This window comes from Hippocampus bargibanti, linkage group LG20 (genome assembly GCF_051943395.1).
Source record: "Hippocampus bargibanti isolate YZ-2025 linkage group LG20, ASM5194339v1, whole genome shotgun sequence".
Classification (NCBI taxonomy): Eukaryota; Metazoa; Chordata; class Actinopteri; order Syngnathiformes; family Syngnathidae; genus Hippocampus; species Hippocampus bargibanti.
Genome location: NC_142753.1, coordinates 12,430,050 through 12,447,189, shown reverse-complemented (window position 1 = coordinate 12,447,189; position 17,140 = coordinate 12,430,050). Strand labels below are relative to the sequence as shown.

The 17,140-nt window shown below is 45.8% G+C and overlaps 3 protein-coding genes and 1 long non-coding RNA gene across 9 annotated transcripts in view; 1 reads left to right on the top strand and 3 right to left on the bottom strand.

The window, feature by feature from the left end:
* Positions 1-218: 218 nt before the first annotated feature.
* On the bottom strand, positions 219-6,353 carry hoxa1a (homeobox A1a). Its single transcript, XM_089023039.1, has 5 exons — positions 5,627-6,353; positions 3,497-4,833; positions 2,618-2,706; positions 1,601-1,636; positions 219-723 (listed from the first exon to the last, which is right to left on the bottom strand). The coding sequence occupies exons 1-2, from the start codon at positions 6,219-6,221 to the stop codon at positions 4,463-4,465; spliced, it is 966 nt and encodes a 321-aa protein (XP_088879165.1). The 5' UTR covers positions 6,222-6,353; the 3' UTR covers positions 219-723; positions 1,601-1,636; positions 2,618-2,706; positions 3,497-4,462.
* A 2-nt stretch (positions 6,354-6,355) lies between these two features.
* Positions 6,356-14,758, top strand: LOC148883305 (uncharacterized). Of its 2 annotated transcripts, none has more exons than XR_016118586.1 (2): positions 6,356-6,655; positions 14,382-14,758. It is a non-coding gene; the product is annotated as an uncharacterized LOC148883305 (long non-coding RNA). The 2 variants fall into 2 exon arrangements; XR_016118585.1 differs by lacking the exon at positions 6,356-6,655 and adding an exon at positions 13,435-13,571.
* Positions 10,447-12,471, bottom strand: hoxa2b (homeobox A2b). The gene is made up of 2 exons (XM_089023037.1): positions 11,804-12,471; positions 10,447-11,448 (listed from the first exon to the last, which is right to left on the bottom strand). The coding sequence occupies exons 1-2, from the start codon at positions 12,153-12,155 to the stop codon at positions 10,682-10,684; spliced, it is 1,119 nt and encodes a 372-aa protein (XP_088879163.1). The 5' UTR covers positions 12,156-12,471; the 3' UTR covers positions 10,447-10,681.
* The window catches only part of hoxa3a (homeobox A3a), a 37,946-nt gene continuing 35,204 nt past the window's right edge, over positions 14,399-17,140 (bottom strand). For all 5 annotated transcript variants that reach the window (XM_089023031.1, XM_089023033.1, XM_089023032.1 and 2 more), the window contains one exon: positions 14,399-16,303. In XM_089023031.1, the coding sequence (XP_088879157.1) occupies positions 15,519-16,303 (785 nt within the window). In that variant the 3' untranslated portion in view covers positions 14,399-15,518. The remainder of the gene's footprint in view (positions 16,304-17,140) is intronic.

Below are 17,140 nucleotides of genomic sequence, written 5' to 3'. Positions count from 1 at the left end.
ATGTGTCGTTCGCGAATGAGCCCGTCCGTTCTCCGAACAAGAAAATGGCAGCCGACCTGTTTTTGTCCTCTATTCCCCGCCCCCAGTCTTCGGTTATAGCCACGTGATCGGTCAAGAACGCAGCAGTGAGGGGAGGTAGTTTAAACATTAAAGAGACAGGCAGACGACAGTCAGAGAGTTTCAACTTTGTAGACTGCAAGGTTAAAATATCACATCAATCAGGCTCCACAAACAACCCGCACTCCATTCCATCAAGCCAACAACGACCATCACAAAGGTAAATAAAACCACTTTATTATACAGTACAGTTTATTTCTTTAATTATAATACCATATTATATTTTTATACATAAAATAAGATACATTTTGTGTAGTTTTAAGGCTTAGAAAATTAGAAAGTAGAAATTATGTTTTATGGGGACATGGGAATAGATTATTCTCATTTTAATGGTTTAATTTCTGGCAATTAATTTTTGGGATACACCCTTTTCGCCTTACACACTCTGTCTGGGAAGCAATTAAGTCCGTAAGCCAAGCTATCGCTGTATATGTCATTGAATGGCGGAGATTTACTTGATGAGGTGTCTGGCCATTGGTCACATGATGTCATCCACCTCCGTCATCACCTCCATCATCCCGTCAATGGCTCCGTAGGCTCGATAGGCTGGGCCGCCTTTATCGGCTCACGGAGACGCGCGACTGTCGATGGAGGAATTCATTTTGCCTGCCAATCACAAGAGGGGAGTGGTCAATGAACGCACATGTGCCAATACGTCGACGGCCCGGATGACTGACTGACTGACTTCTGTCTGCTCAATTTATTATTTTATTGGATTTTTTTTGCCCCTGCTTCTTGACAGAGGGACTAATGGTGGAAAGATTATGTTGTTATGAATTCCTCGTTGGTGTGTGTAAGGGTGTCTAATGTGGGTGACGATAACGCTGAGGTCCGATGTGTGGAGTTGAACTTGTGGCATGAATGACCGCAGACACCTTGACTCGTACTATTATTATTATTGATTACCATTTGCATTGTCAGACGCTGATCAGATTTTTGCTTCAAATTAAGCATGTGGAGAAAAGGTGTCAAACAAATTGTTATTCTGGGCCACATCATGCTAATTGTTTCCGTTACGACCGCGTGAAATCGGATAAATCAATGGGCATTAAAATTCGACAAACCCACGTTCAAAAATGACAGGTCATGGTGAAATAATCAAATTAAAACAGGATAATTGATTTTATCTAAATCGGATATAATGTGGTATATATGCAATTTTAAGCATACGGCAGGGCGCGGGGGGGGGGTGTATTGAATGTATTCAATTTTGTGTCATCAAGTAGTGAGCAAAAACATTTTAATAATGAACTACTACCATTTGTATAACTCGTCTAATAACTTGAGCATTTCATTGAATAAATACAAATAGAGTGCTTGCCTTGATTTCAACCACAATAGTCTCCATAGATTCCGATTCTGAGGAGATGACTTGTCATTTCATTAGCAAAATGCTACATGCTAATGCCCTTTATTACCAGATACAAAACCACAATGACGGAGATGCTACAACGACTATTATGTATTTGCGCTTTTTACTTACCTTGCTGGTGCCGTATCGCGTCGCTTGCCCTTGATACTGCAAAGAGAAAAATATTTTTAGATACTACATAGACAAAATAAAAAAATAAAACATACAGTTTCAGTTTGTACTATTCCACCTGAATCAGACATGAATAACAAAATAGTCGGAGCAAGACGGTATTGTTCTGACAAAGATCATGTTGGACAAGATCACAGAGGTATTAATTTTACAACGTCTCCATTTTTGTGTGTACTGCAGTGGCCTTTGTGAAGGTTTTTTTCCCCCCCCAAGTGACATTTTGCGGGTGCACCTAATCAAGTGGCCCATGACAAATAAAAATTAAATGCACCAAAAATAAATTTAGTCCCCAAATGTTGTTTTATATATTTTAAAAGACACAAATGGATTGGTTTGCGAAGAATATTGAGTACCTTTGTAAATGTTTTTGAGGAGAATCATTTAGTGTGATCTGCACATTAAAAAGAAAAAACAATAATGTAATGGCTCCGAGGCTCATCGAACAACCCATTTTATTTTTAACACGAGAGAAATAAATAATTCAACATTTTTAAGGGCCAGTGAATTTAATCCGAGAATTAATCAGAATCTTCATCAAGTGCGGAAATCTAATGCGCATGGTAAATGGTTTAAAAAATTCATTTTGCCATTTGATATGCTCCCGAATGTCTGCTTGGGGTTCAATCCGCATCAATGCGGCGTCTTAAAGAGTTCTCCATCAAAAACACGGCAAGTCAACCTTTCATCAGTCCCGCGCTAAAGCTTTAATGATTCATCTGTCATCGTCCACATGTTTATTCGTGGACCCTAATGGGAACCATCGGCCGCATCAGTCACGTTTGTGGAAGTGCAAGCAAAAGAATGTTCCTGTAGTCAGTTGGGGTGTTTTGGTCAAACAGGTCCTTGGAGGTGGACTGTGACTTGTTGTTCAGGTGCTTGTTTGAATAGCTTGCTCTGTTGTTTGGCCTTTGGTGTGCGTGCTGTGACAACAAACTCGGGGTGTGACCGCGGGATGACCTCAGGCTTTCTTTTGGGGGTGGAGGTCGGCTGCCTTTCCAATTCACTCACGAAGGTTCCGCAAAGGTTCCACGGGGCCTTGGAGAGACCTAAAAGAGGCCGAAATTTCATCAAACTACTTACTGAGGGAATAGTTCTGATTTTTAAACACTAATATGTAACATAATTTGTTTAATGTGTATTTATTGCTATTTCAAATACCTTGTTTTTTAACTTTGATGTAGTTACAGTTACGTAGTTAAATAGGTACATAGCTAGATAGATATGGTATGATTATTTTTTTATGTTGACTCACCCGAATTTTACGATATTTAAATAAAGAAATTAACCACAAAATATGTTTTACCTTCGAAAAAGTATGGATGAATTACATCTATGAAGTGGCTAACTATTTTGCTACTAAAACAAACAAGCTAGCACGAAACACCGAAACACTTTATATTAGTCCTGTAGAGTGAATGTACGTTAAAAAAATACACGGATATGACATAAGACGTTACATTTTCAAATTTCTGATTTAAAAGTATTTGCAGATAAATATGAATCGTAAATATTAAAACGAACAACGTTGACTCCTGGAAACTCGCGTGTCTGCTTCCGTTTAAAAAAGACACTATTTAAACTTCAACAACTCGTCATGATTTGTTCAAAACGTGATTCGAATGAAATAAGGATATAAATGAAGACGTTACCAGCAACATAGCGGTGGTGTTTTAAAGAGAATATGTTGTTTTTCCGCATCATTTTGTTTTTGCAGGCTATCACACACACCTGCATGTGTAAACAATTACGTGACGTCATCGCGTTCAAAAAAATTCGCTTACGTATTGTTTCATAACCGTTTTTTAAACGAAAACAATAAAACGCAGCAGAACTTACAGTTTTGCGTGTTTTGGGGGCTATAGTCCCAGCAGGTTTGCACAGATCCTAGAGACCGGATCCTACAGCTGGGAGGATACAGGTTCCGGTCAACTGGGCTCATTTTTATTTTTATTTTTTTGTTGAAGGAATCGCAGATTGTCCGCCAGGTATTAAACCAATTATAGGGGAAAACAGATGACTGATAAATGGCATGTGAGGGGAAAAAAAGAAAGAAAAATAAAAAAGACACCAAATAGTGTAGCAGAAGACATGTCACTTCTCATACATTAAATCGGCGTTAAACAAAATGGCGTGGCAAACACTAACTTGATACTTCCACCAAAGTTTGTGCACAATTGAGCAAACGCTGACAGGGCCGGTGGGGCTGCATCCTTGTCGATATCCTAACTTCCAGGTTTTGATCAATACTCTTTATTTTTCCATCAGCCACCTTTGCCCCAATAAGGCTGTCGTCGTAAATGACAGCAAAATCATGTCATGAACTCTCGCGGGAGCTTACGGCGACGTGAATTCACCTGCGTGCATTCTATCGTAAAATTCAAACACGGCCTTTTTTCGTTCAGCAACAAATAACACCCAGTGAAATTGAAGAGGTAATCTCAATTTAATAATCCGAATGATTGACCCGTAAACGTTTGAGGTATGTGCTTGGTTAATGTACAAATAAAAGCCGGCAACACGTGACAGGTGAAACTGATAAAACTCAGCATCCCGATAGCATTTGAACGCACCATGCGGCTCATTCGCAGAATAGGCGCAGAAATGTGGATGATGACGATTGTTGTGACTTTGGCGCATTTGAAGTAAATATCACATCTTTTCTGGATAATTATGTGGACACGTAATAGAAAAAACATTGACATCCCATGGTCTGCTTTTCTTGCATGTCCAAAAAGTGCACGACGTGTCCATTTGTTTGTTTATGTGGGAGTTTGGCTACTTTGGGACGAAGACGAGTGAGTCTTAATTGGAGGAATAAGGGTCCCCCCCGGTGGAGGAAAGAGGGGAGGGGGTCGAAGGAGCCGAAACCGATTTCTCCGAGGCCGCGTCGTCCATTCTCTTTGGAAGGCGCTCACCGGGGTCAGAGTTCACGGCCTTGACCGGGAGGAGCCCTTCTTTCTCCCGCTTCTTCTGCTTCATTCTACGGTTCTGGAACCAGATTTTGACTTGAGTCTCGTTCAGCTGCAACGTGGCGGCAATCTCCACCCGCCTGGCTCGGGTTAGGTACTTGTTAAAATGGAACTCCTTTTCCAACTCGGTCAGCTGCTTGGTGGTGAAGTTGGTCCGGACCGTGTTGGGCAGACTTCCGTAGCCGCCGTACTCACCTGACCTCCCTTCAAAGAAAAAGAGCGTTGAATATGATTTGACAATGACACCGCATCATACTGTGATCGATTTGGAGTTCAGATGCCTCCATTCAAATATTGGACAGAATCCTAAAATTAACATGAGCTGGGTTTTTCAGAATCATTGGATTTTGTATCAGGGTGTCACTCGTGATTTTTTCCTCATAGCCGAGACTGCAAACAAAGCAACTTTTGAAACTGCTTTTTTTTTTTTTAGATTTCATATTAAATGATATTATTCACTCCTGGATAGGTGTCCAGGTTAAGCGCTTTGTTACAGAGTCAGCTGTTGTTAAAGCGCTATATAAATCCATATTGTATGGGATTGTACTCCTGCGCAATGAAATGTTTACTTGGGAGTGCACATGAATCAGAATCAGAAAGTCCCAAAATGGGGAAATGCGCATTGAATGTCAACGTTTGACTTGCAAGGTGAAAACTTTTGGCTGTAGTTCCTCTGTATTGGTAATCACAGAAAAAAACTTGATTTCACATGATGACAACTTTGAAAATCCTATCTGACTGTTCGGCTCTATCTGTTGGACCCCACTCGATGACATCATCGATACAGTTACACAATGTCCCAAAACCGCCCAAAATAAATCTGCATGTTTAAAATTTGACATCTGGAGAGTCATAAGAGATATCGTAAAAAGCATTCGGTGCATGTTGCTACATTTTGAACATGACTATGTATTTTGAAAACGACGTTTGTAAAGTACGTACCCAAATGATGCAATGACATGAGGGGAAACAAAGGTGAGATATATAGGACACCCACCTATTTTGGGGGGGTTCCTCTTGACTTTCATCCAGTCGAAGGTCTGGGCGTTGGAGGCTCCCTCCGACAGTGGGGAGCAGCAGCCCTCCAGGTGAGCCGCGTGCAGAGGCGACAGGGGGTTCGAGCACCCTGGGAACGGGGTGCCTTGCTCGTGCCCCCCTCCATATGCCGGCTGGCCGTACTGTAGCTGGCCCAAGGGGGCTGCGCTGTAACCCTGGCGATGTTGCGCCACCACTGACGTCGAAAGGTTACCGGAGTACGCGAGGGGGCCGCACTGCGGAAACGCCGCGTAGGAATCGACTTCCTGGTTGAGCGCGTAATGGTTGTACGACGCGCAGAAACTTTGGCCGCCGTAGCCGCCGGAGCCGCAAGGCGGGTAAGCGAGCCCCGGATTCCCCCCGGGGGGCTGGTGCGGGCGGCGGGGCGTGCCGTCCGGGGAACCCCCGCTGGCCACGAAGCGTTCGTCGGCGCCGCGATTGTTCACTGTCACGGAGCACGACTGGAAAGTTGTAATCCCGCGATCCGGGTGGAAGGCTCTGACGGAACACGACCCGCCCTCGCCGCTCATGACCGAATAATCGAAGAAAGTGCTCATTGTGGCATGTCGGAAGCAGGGAGCGCCCGGAGCACCTCTGATCTCTCGTCTCTTACCCCCCGAGTGACCGTGCCAACATTTACCTATACTCCGATAAGAAGGAAAAGGGCGTGGGGGGGCGGGGGTTGGGGGTTAAAGGAGGGCGCTGACCGACATCAATGAACGGCGGCGGTCACGTGGCTCGGGGTCAGCCAGTGAGACACTTGAGCTTATCCCCTCAGCCGCTGACAGATTGATGTTTGAGTGGCGATTTAAATTCCAGCCGCTCGTCGATCAAGGTGACGCGTTGGCCAGGCAGGCACTCGAGCAAACGCTGAGAGAGACCGGGCGGCGGACGTTGGAGGACGGCGCTTGGGGCGCGCGCACGCACGCACGGACGGTCGGGGAGGCTTCGTCCGTGGAACCCGAGGCGGAAGCGTCAACTCTGACATGAGGTACCGCCCTTTTTTCTAACTCATTCACCCCCATTCACCAATTTATTCGGGAATTGAAAATGTGACGTTGAGTGCCATTTGCGAATTTATTTATTTAGGTGTCGATAAAACACTCGCCGTGGCCTCTGGCCATGTTTGTCTCATCCACAAGGGGCAGCATTTCCATTTTTTCCCAGGCATGTTAGCGTTTTGTTCCAGCTTCAGCTGTTTTTAAAGCGCTATATCGACCAACATGTATCGCCTTGTATTTTCAACAGCCGCCCTCATTTCAAGCTCCAGACCCATAAAACTTAGGCATTAACTTTTTTTCGAATGAAAGAAGCAAGACTAAGCTTTCTTACGCTGCACAGAATGTTTATGTAGTGCTAAACTCAATATTCTGTGGATCCACGTGTGACAATGACAAAAACCCTGGCACATTGTTCCACGTCTGAGTTAAATTGTGTCATTCTAAAGGGGGCGGGCATTTTTTTTTCCTCAGTATTGATGAATGTCTCAATGCGTATCAGTTGTCCCATTCCGATGGCAAATGTTTCACGCTTTAATACTGGCTGGGATTTACTCTGCAAATATTGTCACTGTGGGGCAGAGAGGCCAAAAGTTTCACTCCATTGACACCCAAAAGAAGGCGGCGCAAGAGAATAGCCTTGTTACTATGACTTTGTTTCCTCATTCGCCTCGTGTTTATCTGCCTATCAAAGTCGTTGCAGGGAGGTGAAAGAAAACTGCATGCTAATAGAATGTGCGATTAATTCCATTGGCTCTCGGGTCAACTCTGACTTAATTTAACACGATATATGTATTCATTATGATCAAATGATGATGTGATAATGTCTGGCCAGCGGTGCTACTCGGCCAGTAATAAAATAAATGAATAGTGGGGAAGATTCTGCGGCGGGAAGAGAGTGTGGGAGTTGAGTGGGAGTGGGAGTGGGAGTGGGAGTGGAAGCAGACCGCAGGGCAACCTCTTGAAAGAGGAGGAAGGGGATTAAAAAAAGAAGGAAACGAAGGGGGAGGGTGCACCAAGGGATCATTGGGGAGGAAGAGCGCCCCTAGCGGTCACCTTATCACACTGCGCCTACAATTGAAAGGGAAATGGCCTCACATGAAAAGAGATCATAAAATGACATTGGTTTCACTTCATAAATGCATTTTATAATAACAATACATTTCATTTCTAAGCACTTTTCAAAACTCTCAAGGTCACTTTATAGTCAAAGGATCCGTTTTTCTGTGGGTGAGCAGCAGCAGCCACATAGATACAAAGTTAGCTAGCTAGTTAAATAGCTAATATATAGCAAATAGATAGCTAGCTAGGTAGCCAGCCAGATAGCTAGCTTGGTAGCCAGATAGATAGCTAGCTAGGTAGCCAGCCAGATAGCTAGCTTGGTAGCCAGATAGCTAGCTAGCTAGGTAGCCAGCCAGATAGCTAGCTAGGTAGCCAGCCAGATAGCAAGCTAGCTTGGCTTTTACCAAGAGAGTTAAACATTATGAATGAACTATGTTCTAATTGTACTTGCAGTGAAGATGATATGACAGAATTGCTGAAAAGTTTGAGTCGTAGTCGAATGGATTTGGACATAAGAGGACAAAACATTCAGTTCGGGTGCACCTACCAAGCCTGGCGTCGATGACTCGCTCCTCCAACACACTTGGAATGGCTGAGAAGACGCACCGCCAATCCACAGGACTGTCAACCATGACATTGTGTGACGTCACGCAGTGGGATCCAATCAAGCTGCAGCATGTACAAAACCTCTGTCATTCGCCATTTTTTAAAATTCTGAACGTCTTTTTCTCCTAAGAAAAAAATCTGCGATGCACTGAAGCTGTGAGAAATGAACCGTGAAGTAGCGGGGGATTACTGTCAAGGCAATTCCTTTCATTGGCCATGCGTGTGAATCCATATGAAAATCAGTATCGTTCAATATCATTCATGGATTGTAATCATTCCAATAAAACCCGATTGACAACACACTCGGTATTCCCGTCTCACTTACCATTAACTAGCTGGATGGCTGTTAGCTGGCTAGCTGTTGGCTATCTGAATATCTTCGCTTATTATTTGCTGTCCATTAGCTAGCTGTCTAGCTATTAGCTGTCTAGCTGACTGGCTGTAAACTGTCTAGCTGGCTATCTATTAGTTATTTATTTGCTATCCATTATCTAGCTAGCTAGCTTTCTATCTATTTGAGTTATTTCGGGGTTTAGTGAACGCTGGCGCGTGTGGCTGCCGCTGCTCACCCACAGAAAAAAATGATCCTGTAACTGTAAAGTGACCTTGAGAGTTTTGAAAGGCGCTCAGAAATGTGTTATTATACAGACATAATGCGCTGCATACATATGTATGTTAATTTAAATATACAAATACATATATTTACAGTACACATATCATATTGTACACGTGTGAATTTGTTTTCAAAAGGACCGAAAATACACGATGCGAACTCCTAAGCAAGTCTAAGTAGTCAATAGGCTCGCCTTCATTCCCTTCCCTTCCCCCCTCCCTCCTTTCTGACATCCCATCTGCAGCAAAGAGCAAGCGTGGGCGCGCAGAATGGTACGTGTGAGTGGAGGCAGCCAACAGCAGGCCGCGCAGGGCTCTCTGGGCTCTTTGTGTGCACAGAAAAGACGCGTTGTCTCGGAATGATTTGGTTATGGACGCCAATCCTGCAACTCCCCCGCCGCCATCTTACGCTAAAAACACAAAGAGATCACACTCACTCACTCACTCACTCACTCACTCGGTTGATTTTTTTCAGTTGCTTTTAGTGTATTATTCAATCGATCGGAGCAACTGGTGGTTGTTGATTTAACACACAAAGTGACGTCACCATATTGAACCCAAAGTGGGCTATTAAACGATTCCCATAAGTCAAAGCGAGAGAGCACAGCGATTCATAATCATCGTATCGAATCTCAATATTTCACGATGACGGCTTGACAAAATGATCTTGAAAAAAATCATTGCGACAATAGTGCAAATAATCCCAATGACATGTTGCTTCCAAAATGTATGAATTGCCCTCGCCGTCTGTTTTGAATTTAAGGTCGACGCGGGAAGTGCGAAGCCTGCACGGACACGCAAGTCAAGCAGAGCTCAGCCTGTTTAAACAGCCCATAAAAATGAATCATGACCCAACGCGTGCGTGGAAGGGGAATCGGCGAAGATATCGAGGGGGGGGGAGTGAGGGCACCCCGAACGAAAATGTAAGTGGCCTTGTATTTGTGACACAATTGGGCTCCTTAATGTTAGTCCCATTCATGCCACGGTGGTGATTTATCAGGTCCTGCCTGCCTGGAAGCAAACGTGCCTCGGCTTTTTTTTTCATTTTGCCTGCAGCGTGTCAAGAGTTTGGCCATGCAAAATACGAAACCTACCCACTTCATTCAATTTCATAACTATATACAACCAGATATAACGAGAAAACTATATATCTAACTATATATATTACGATGTATAACGACGTATATCTAGTTTTCTATATCTATAATTATATATAACTATAATCATAAATATATATTTATAAATACACGCTTCGTAAATTATTGCACCATTGAAATTGTCGTCCTCCAAATTTGAACTCGTGAGTGTGTGTATGCATCACACACCATCTGATTTATATTCATTGCCAACCTGTTGTACCGATTTGCATAGCCTCCACTATTTTTTTATAATATCTCGCGCGTTTTGTCGACCCTGCATAATTAAAACAACGTCAATCCGTCGCAAATATAGAATAAGACTCAAAACAACCAAGCCCAAAGATTGTAGCAAGTTCATTGTATTCTAAGAAAAATAGTCAAGACATTGGAAGCTATACAAAAATAAAAAAGGACCGTGGTTCATCCAGGCTGGATAGTGTGGAATTTTCACACACGCCCCTCATAGAAAATAATCAATAGGTTTTGTCCTCTTCGCCGCGATCCTTACCGTGCCACTAAAATGTGTTCCGAACACACACCGACGTCAGTTCAAGCCGAAAAGAACCCCAAAACAAACAGCCGCGAGCGATCGATTTGTTGTTAATAGTTGAGATTCTGCAGGTCGATTGTAGTGAGAGATTCCGAGAAAAAATAGAAAGTATCTGGAGAAATGTCCACGGGACTGTCCAGGGATTCCGACAAACTCGGCGAGGCTGCGTCGGAAAGCTGCAGGCGGGAATCCGACGAGAAAGCTTGGAAATCGTGTATAGAAACCTGGAGGGCTGGGGGACTGCCGCCATTGTCCGCCGCGGATGCCGATCCGGGGCCCATTGTTGACACGCAGCCCGGAACAGTGGGTGACGGGTTGGCCAAATGTTTCAGATGTTTCTCATTGCTGCTCAGCGGCGCGGCGGCAAAGCTCGCCGAGCCGCCATTGTGGACTTGCCGACTGGATTCCAGGTTGTTGTTGCGAAAGGAGAAAGTGTCTCTCTCCAGCAGGGCCCCGCTTTGCTCGTACGGGGCTCCCTCCTCCTCCTCGTCGTCGTCGTCGTCGTCGTCGTCGTCGTCGCAGCCGCTTTGCATTCCGTCCTCCCCCCCGTCGCCGGAACCCTTGCCCGACTCGCCGTTGCGGTTCTCCTTACTCTGCGTTTGCCGTTTGTGCTTCATGCGACGGTTCTGGAACCAGACTTTGACTTGGCGTTCGGTCAGATCGAGCAGGGCCGCGATTTCCACCCTCCTGGGTCGGCACAGATACTTGTTGAAGTGAAATTCCTTCTCCAGTTCGAGTAACTGGGTGTTGGTGTAGGCCGTCCTGAGGCGGCGGGAGCCCCCGCCGACCCCTCCGCTTTCCGCGACCTCTGGCGAGCCTGGAGAACCGGGACACAGTGGTTATACGTCGGTGCGAATGGCTGGAACAAAACCGACGCAGCCGATGATATTTACTCCAAAAATAAATCCGATTCGCGTCTGTTTTTATCTGGTACAAGTGGGTAGGCAAACACGTCCACAAAAAGCTCCCGACAAGGAGCAGAGAGACTCATGAATTCTGCAAGTGCCCTCCTCGGCGACGGAACGCCATCACTCTTCATTACTGTCACACATCAAAAGTCTGGGACTGCCGGGGGAAGAAATCCGTAAACTTTTGGGGGGCCACCATTCAAACTACTTCAATTCTGAAGCGTATTAGACAGTAAAAATAACAATAGTCGTGAAGTGACCCACCTTTTGGGGAGAAGCACGCGGGCCCATTAGCGGATAGGCCGGTAGCGGTCGACGTCGGTAGGTGGTTCCGCTTGGAGGCTTTCTTCTCCCGCATCCACGGGTACTCCGGGGGCAGGGAGGCGGTGGGTAGCGGGCCGCATCCGTCGGGGCTGCGTCTCGGGCGGCCGTGGCGCGGATGGCTGCCCGGATTCAGGCTAGGGATGGTCTGCTCGAAGGGAGGAGGAATCAGCGTCGAGCTCTTGATTGATGAACTTTCAAATGAATCGGCGACGGGGGGGAAAGATGTCAGGCACTCAGCAAGCGACGGCTGACTATTGATAAATCCGCTCTCTCGCTCGAATTCGTAATTCATCTCCTCTCCCCTGCGAGCCCGGGAAAGTTTACGCGCCTTAGTGTCGACAAAACTCCAACGAGCGGGCGAAAATCATTCCCAAAAATGGCTTCCCTCGTCGTAATTCTGCGATTAGGGTCGTGGTGGGGACCGAGCGACTAGCAAACGATTGAATTCGCGGAGACAAGGTTGAAATTGGACCGAGTTGCCTGTCACATGATTACTTCTGCCCAATGACAATTTGGGCTTTAATCAAAAGAAGCCTACTGACTGCCTGATTGATCCCCCCCAAAAAAAGTCTTGTGCTGCCGTCGCTCAGCTGTGCCTGCACGTTTATTTACATCTTAATCCTCCCGACTGAGCGCCACTAAGAGAAAAGACCCCCCAACGCCCCCCCCTCCTTAAGAAAAAAAAGTGTGTTTTTTAAGAATGGCCGACTCACGATTACAGGGAAGGACCCCAAGCTTAAGGCGCCGGGATTCGCGGACTCCTTTCTCGTATTGTTTGAGGATGTCGGGCGAGAACGCCCCCCGAGCACACGCGCCCACGCGCGCGCACACATACACGCAACATTACCTAAAAGTGCTCTGAAGAGTTTTTTTCTCTGCATGTATGACATGCTATACACTCGACATTAAAATATACCAGAAGGAGCAGCAAGGGATCAATTATTCGTGACACTTTGAGGCCGTGAACGCATCACCGTGTCAGCAGTTTGACGTAAAAATCTCCTAAAAATGCCCTGCGTTCATATTTGGACATTAACAATCCCATTTTAACCGTGTAATCTTGCTATTTGTTTACGAAGTTGAAGGCTACGATGGTTTCCAATCGCGCGATTGTGTTTTCTGTTTTCTGCATGAGCCCCTTTTTAAAATGCCTTCCAACACCGTCAAGGCGTCTCGGGCGAGCTTTCAAGCTAAGCAGTGGCCATAATGCTTGTCATAAACATTAAAAACGAATTATTTCAAGCGTTACTGCATACCCCACACGCCCCCCGCTGCTACTCTGCTTTATTGTCCTTCCAAAGCGATCCACGAACGTCACATTTTATGGGAATGCATTTGAAACACACCGTGTTCGATTTCCAAGATTGGTTGAGGAAGAAGGAGGAAGAAATGGCGTGGCTCTCTCTCGGTTTTGTTGCTTAGATAGCAAACAAAGAGTGCAGGAAGCCTGCACGCGATCAATCTTACTCGCCAAAAGGTCTGACAGCTCGGTGCCCTCACAACACATTTAAGGCTTCTAACTCTCCCCCGGATCAAATGCAGCCAGGAAGCGACGAGAAACGCTGCTCGCACTTCACATTACGACCTTCCAACTGCAACTGTCGCTGGAGGGATGCTTTTAAAGATAAATAGGAACATCGGGACAAGGTTGGAGCGGAGATTTCCGTTCTAGGGGGCAGGAAGGCGGCGAACACACCGCGGGTGCGGGGTGAGTAGCGAAAATGGAGTCACCTGGCCCGGATTTCATCTCGAAAAATGGGATTGAAACACTTCGATTGGGATCTTTTTGCAGATATCGACGCGGTTTTGCGTGCTCAGGGTTGCCGTGGGGGAGTGTGGAATGACGCGCGGGCTTTGTGCAAATAGAAACGACGTGGGTGGATGGTTTTTGTTTTTTAGGAAGGGCTGAGCCTATACGCACAATTGCAACTTTACCACGGAGCTCAAAATATATTGCCAAAAAATACACATAAAAATGGGTTGAAATGCAGAATTGGTGTCACATTTGGATCACGTCAACGCCTTGGACGCACAAGGCCACTTTTTGACAACAATTGTTCCAGATTTCCCTGCTAACCATATGTCGTGGATACTAATGCCTCACATTCACGATTTTAATTTTTTTTTCGGGGGGGGGGGGGGTTAAAATATATTTGCACATGAAGAGAAAATATTGTTGTTGTTTTTTTGGAGGGAATGTAGCTTATGCTTAAAGAGGGGGAAATTATCTTTATATTTTATACTTCATACTTTACTCAACATGATATTTTTTGGTAATCATATCCGTGCACTTTAAAAATGTTTTAAGGTTGAAAAGCAATTTCAAGGATAATTTAATTTCATCCTTAATGATGCATTTAAGGTTGTTTTTTTTTCAGCATCATGAGACAAACAGGCCGGGAGGAATTGACTTGGAGCTCGTATGGCTACATTTGAGCGACTAAAAGCACATTTGGGGGCAGGGGGGGCGACATTAGTTTTCAAACGATTTCTCATTGAGATTGTTGTCTGCTTGCAGGAAAAGTCCACCGTTGGACATTTTTATGATTATGGATGTGCCCACGCAAATGAGATGAGAGGAGCAAGGGAAGAAGGCCACCCGAGAGTTTGCTTCGCGTCTCATCAGGAAGACACGGGAATAAATACATTATTACGTCACCTTTTTTGTGCATGTAATGGATTTTTTTTTCTGGATGGCGAGTTTGGTTTTAAATCCAATTCTCATTGATCGCAAGTTGATTTTTTTTACGTGGAGATATTTTTACGCACTATTTTTCTTGGCGAATGCAGATAACGTCATGCTTCAGACAAGCTCGTTTTTCAATCAAAAAAATGAATAAATGATGTGCATTCTGATATTTTGTCCGAATTAAAACAGATCATGTTTTGATTATATTTCAATTGTTTTTATTTATTTCTTCGAAGTGGAGCAGCGCGGAATGTATGAGAGGGTTGGAGTATATTTTTTTTCAAGTAAAAGATGAATAAAGAGTTTTCTTTTTCCTTATTTCCACCTTTATCGTGTTGGGTCTATCTTTTGTAAGGACATTAAAACGATAAGGAATTATTTGATGAAAGAAGAAGGTCGGGGATGGAGGTTACGTGCTTTGGAAGTGGGTTGAAAATGGGAGGGGGGCATTCAAGGCACCCAGCTTTTCGCAACGGTGTCAAATCATAACAGGACTGTTTTTTAGACATTAAACCAAAAGAAATAAATAACATGAAAAAAGTCCAAATAGAACCAAACTAGCAAAAAGGGTTGTAGCTTCTTAGCTAGCGAGCCTTATTTGGACAAATGCATTTCTTTGACGCCCTGCATGGATCCTTTCTCAAGTGCAACAAAATGCCTGAAAAAAACTTCAAATGCGGATAAATAAGTTCACGTCATAAAAAACTAACATATTTTCATATAATACCCTGTTTGAAATTGAAAACAAATACTTAAAATAGGCCGTGTCTCTCCTCGAGACCTTCGAAATGTCTTTCATGAAGACAAAAATAGATATTTGATCCTATACGCTACTTCACACGTCATCGAACTAAAAGTAACCAAAAAGGAGCGAAAGAAAGAAGTGCGGCAAGACACAAAGAAACGTCGGGGTGATGCGGTCCGGTGTAGGTGGCTAGGAGACAATGGGGCGCAGTGATACGGCCGCTACAGATGAGTCAGTTTTGGCGCCTCCTGGATTCTTCCCTGAGAGTATTGCGGTGTAAGGTCCGTGTAGGTGGGCGCGGGCGCGGGCGCGGGCGCGGGCGCGGCCTCACACACGCCGCGACGTTGAGGGCCGCCGTGCATCGCGACGGCGCCGTTGTAGTCCACGTCGGAGGACGGGGGGTGCGGAAGGTGCGGAAGGTGCGTCAGGCCAAAGACCGAAGCCCCCGAGTGGGCTTCGGCGTAAGCGCCGCCGACGTAAACGGGGCTGCCTTGCACGTGCGCGCCCACGTAGTTGGCGCCTTGCGAGGGGTGGGCGTCGTACTCGGGCGCGAGCGAGTCGGGATACCTTTTGTGGGAGTTGTTCAAAGCGGCGGGGGGGTACGACGCGGCCACGCCGTAAGCGTCGGGGTGAGTGCCGGGGTAGGTGGCCGGCGACCGCGACTCGTAAGGCAGGCCGTTTACCAGGGAATGCATAGTAGTGAGGTAGCCTCCGCCGGAAGGGGGGCCCGGCGGACTCCGGGGGGACTGGCCCCCGGGGGACGGCATCATCCCCGCGCCCTTCTGGTCCTTCTTGTACTTCATCCTGCGGTTCTGGAACCAGATTTTGATCTGTCTCTCCGTCAGGTTGAGCAAATTGGCCATCTCCACCCGCCGCGGTCTGCAAAGGTAGCGGTTGAAGTGGAACTCCTTCTCCAGCTCCACCAGTTGGGCGCTGGTGTAAGCCGTCCTGGCCCTCTTGGAGGCGGCCGATCCGGGAGGACTCTTGTCTCCCGGGCAACTTTCCGCTGCGAGGGGGGATCAAAAGATCAAAAATCAATCACTCATCCGTTGCACACGCGCAGGACAGTGAGAGTGAGAGTGAAAGCGGAACACAGCTGATAAGAAAACGACAGGAGTGTTTGCTTACTGGTTAAACACCACATTGGGTACACGTGGACACTATGATATCGGCAGAAGTGCAAATTACCATTCAAACTGCTAGTTCCAGATGAAAAAGGTTTCTTCAGACCTCATCTGGACCTCTTTGAAGCTCTCAGGCGTTCTGCTCCTCGTCAGCGAACTAAAGTTGTGCCGGCGACTCTGGCCCTATATATTCATATCTATCCCTAATGGACAGAGGCGGCGGTGCCAGACCTCTTCTCTGATAGGCTCTGTTACCGCAGAATGGGGTAATTAGCTCTGGTATCACCTCAAGGGCAATCAGAGCCAGGCATGGAACATTACAGGTAACCAGACAGGACAAAAGGATTAGCTTCAGGGAGTAGTCCACCGCTCCCCCAACCTTAAAGCGGGGATCTACGAAAGCAAAGGTCTGTCCATCAGGGATATGGATACGGCCGGCCGGAGCACAACTGGCACAACTTTAGTTCAGTGAGCAAACTTTTCAGATGAGATGTCCGAGGCCTTCAAAAAAGTCCAGATGACGGCCGAGGAAACCTTTTCACCGATGGACCACTCTTGTACGACTGAGAGTTTATGCAGACGACAAAATAGTTGAGGTGAATTGCCCAACTTCAAACGTTATCGGAATTGGAAGCTAAGCCGGTTTGATGTCTTTGTTTTTGCCATGTTAGCATCCATGTTTCAATACTTTGTTCACACGGGAATGGAAGCAACATTAG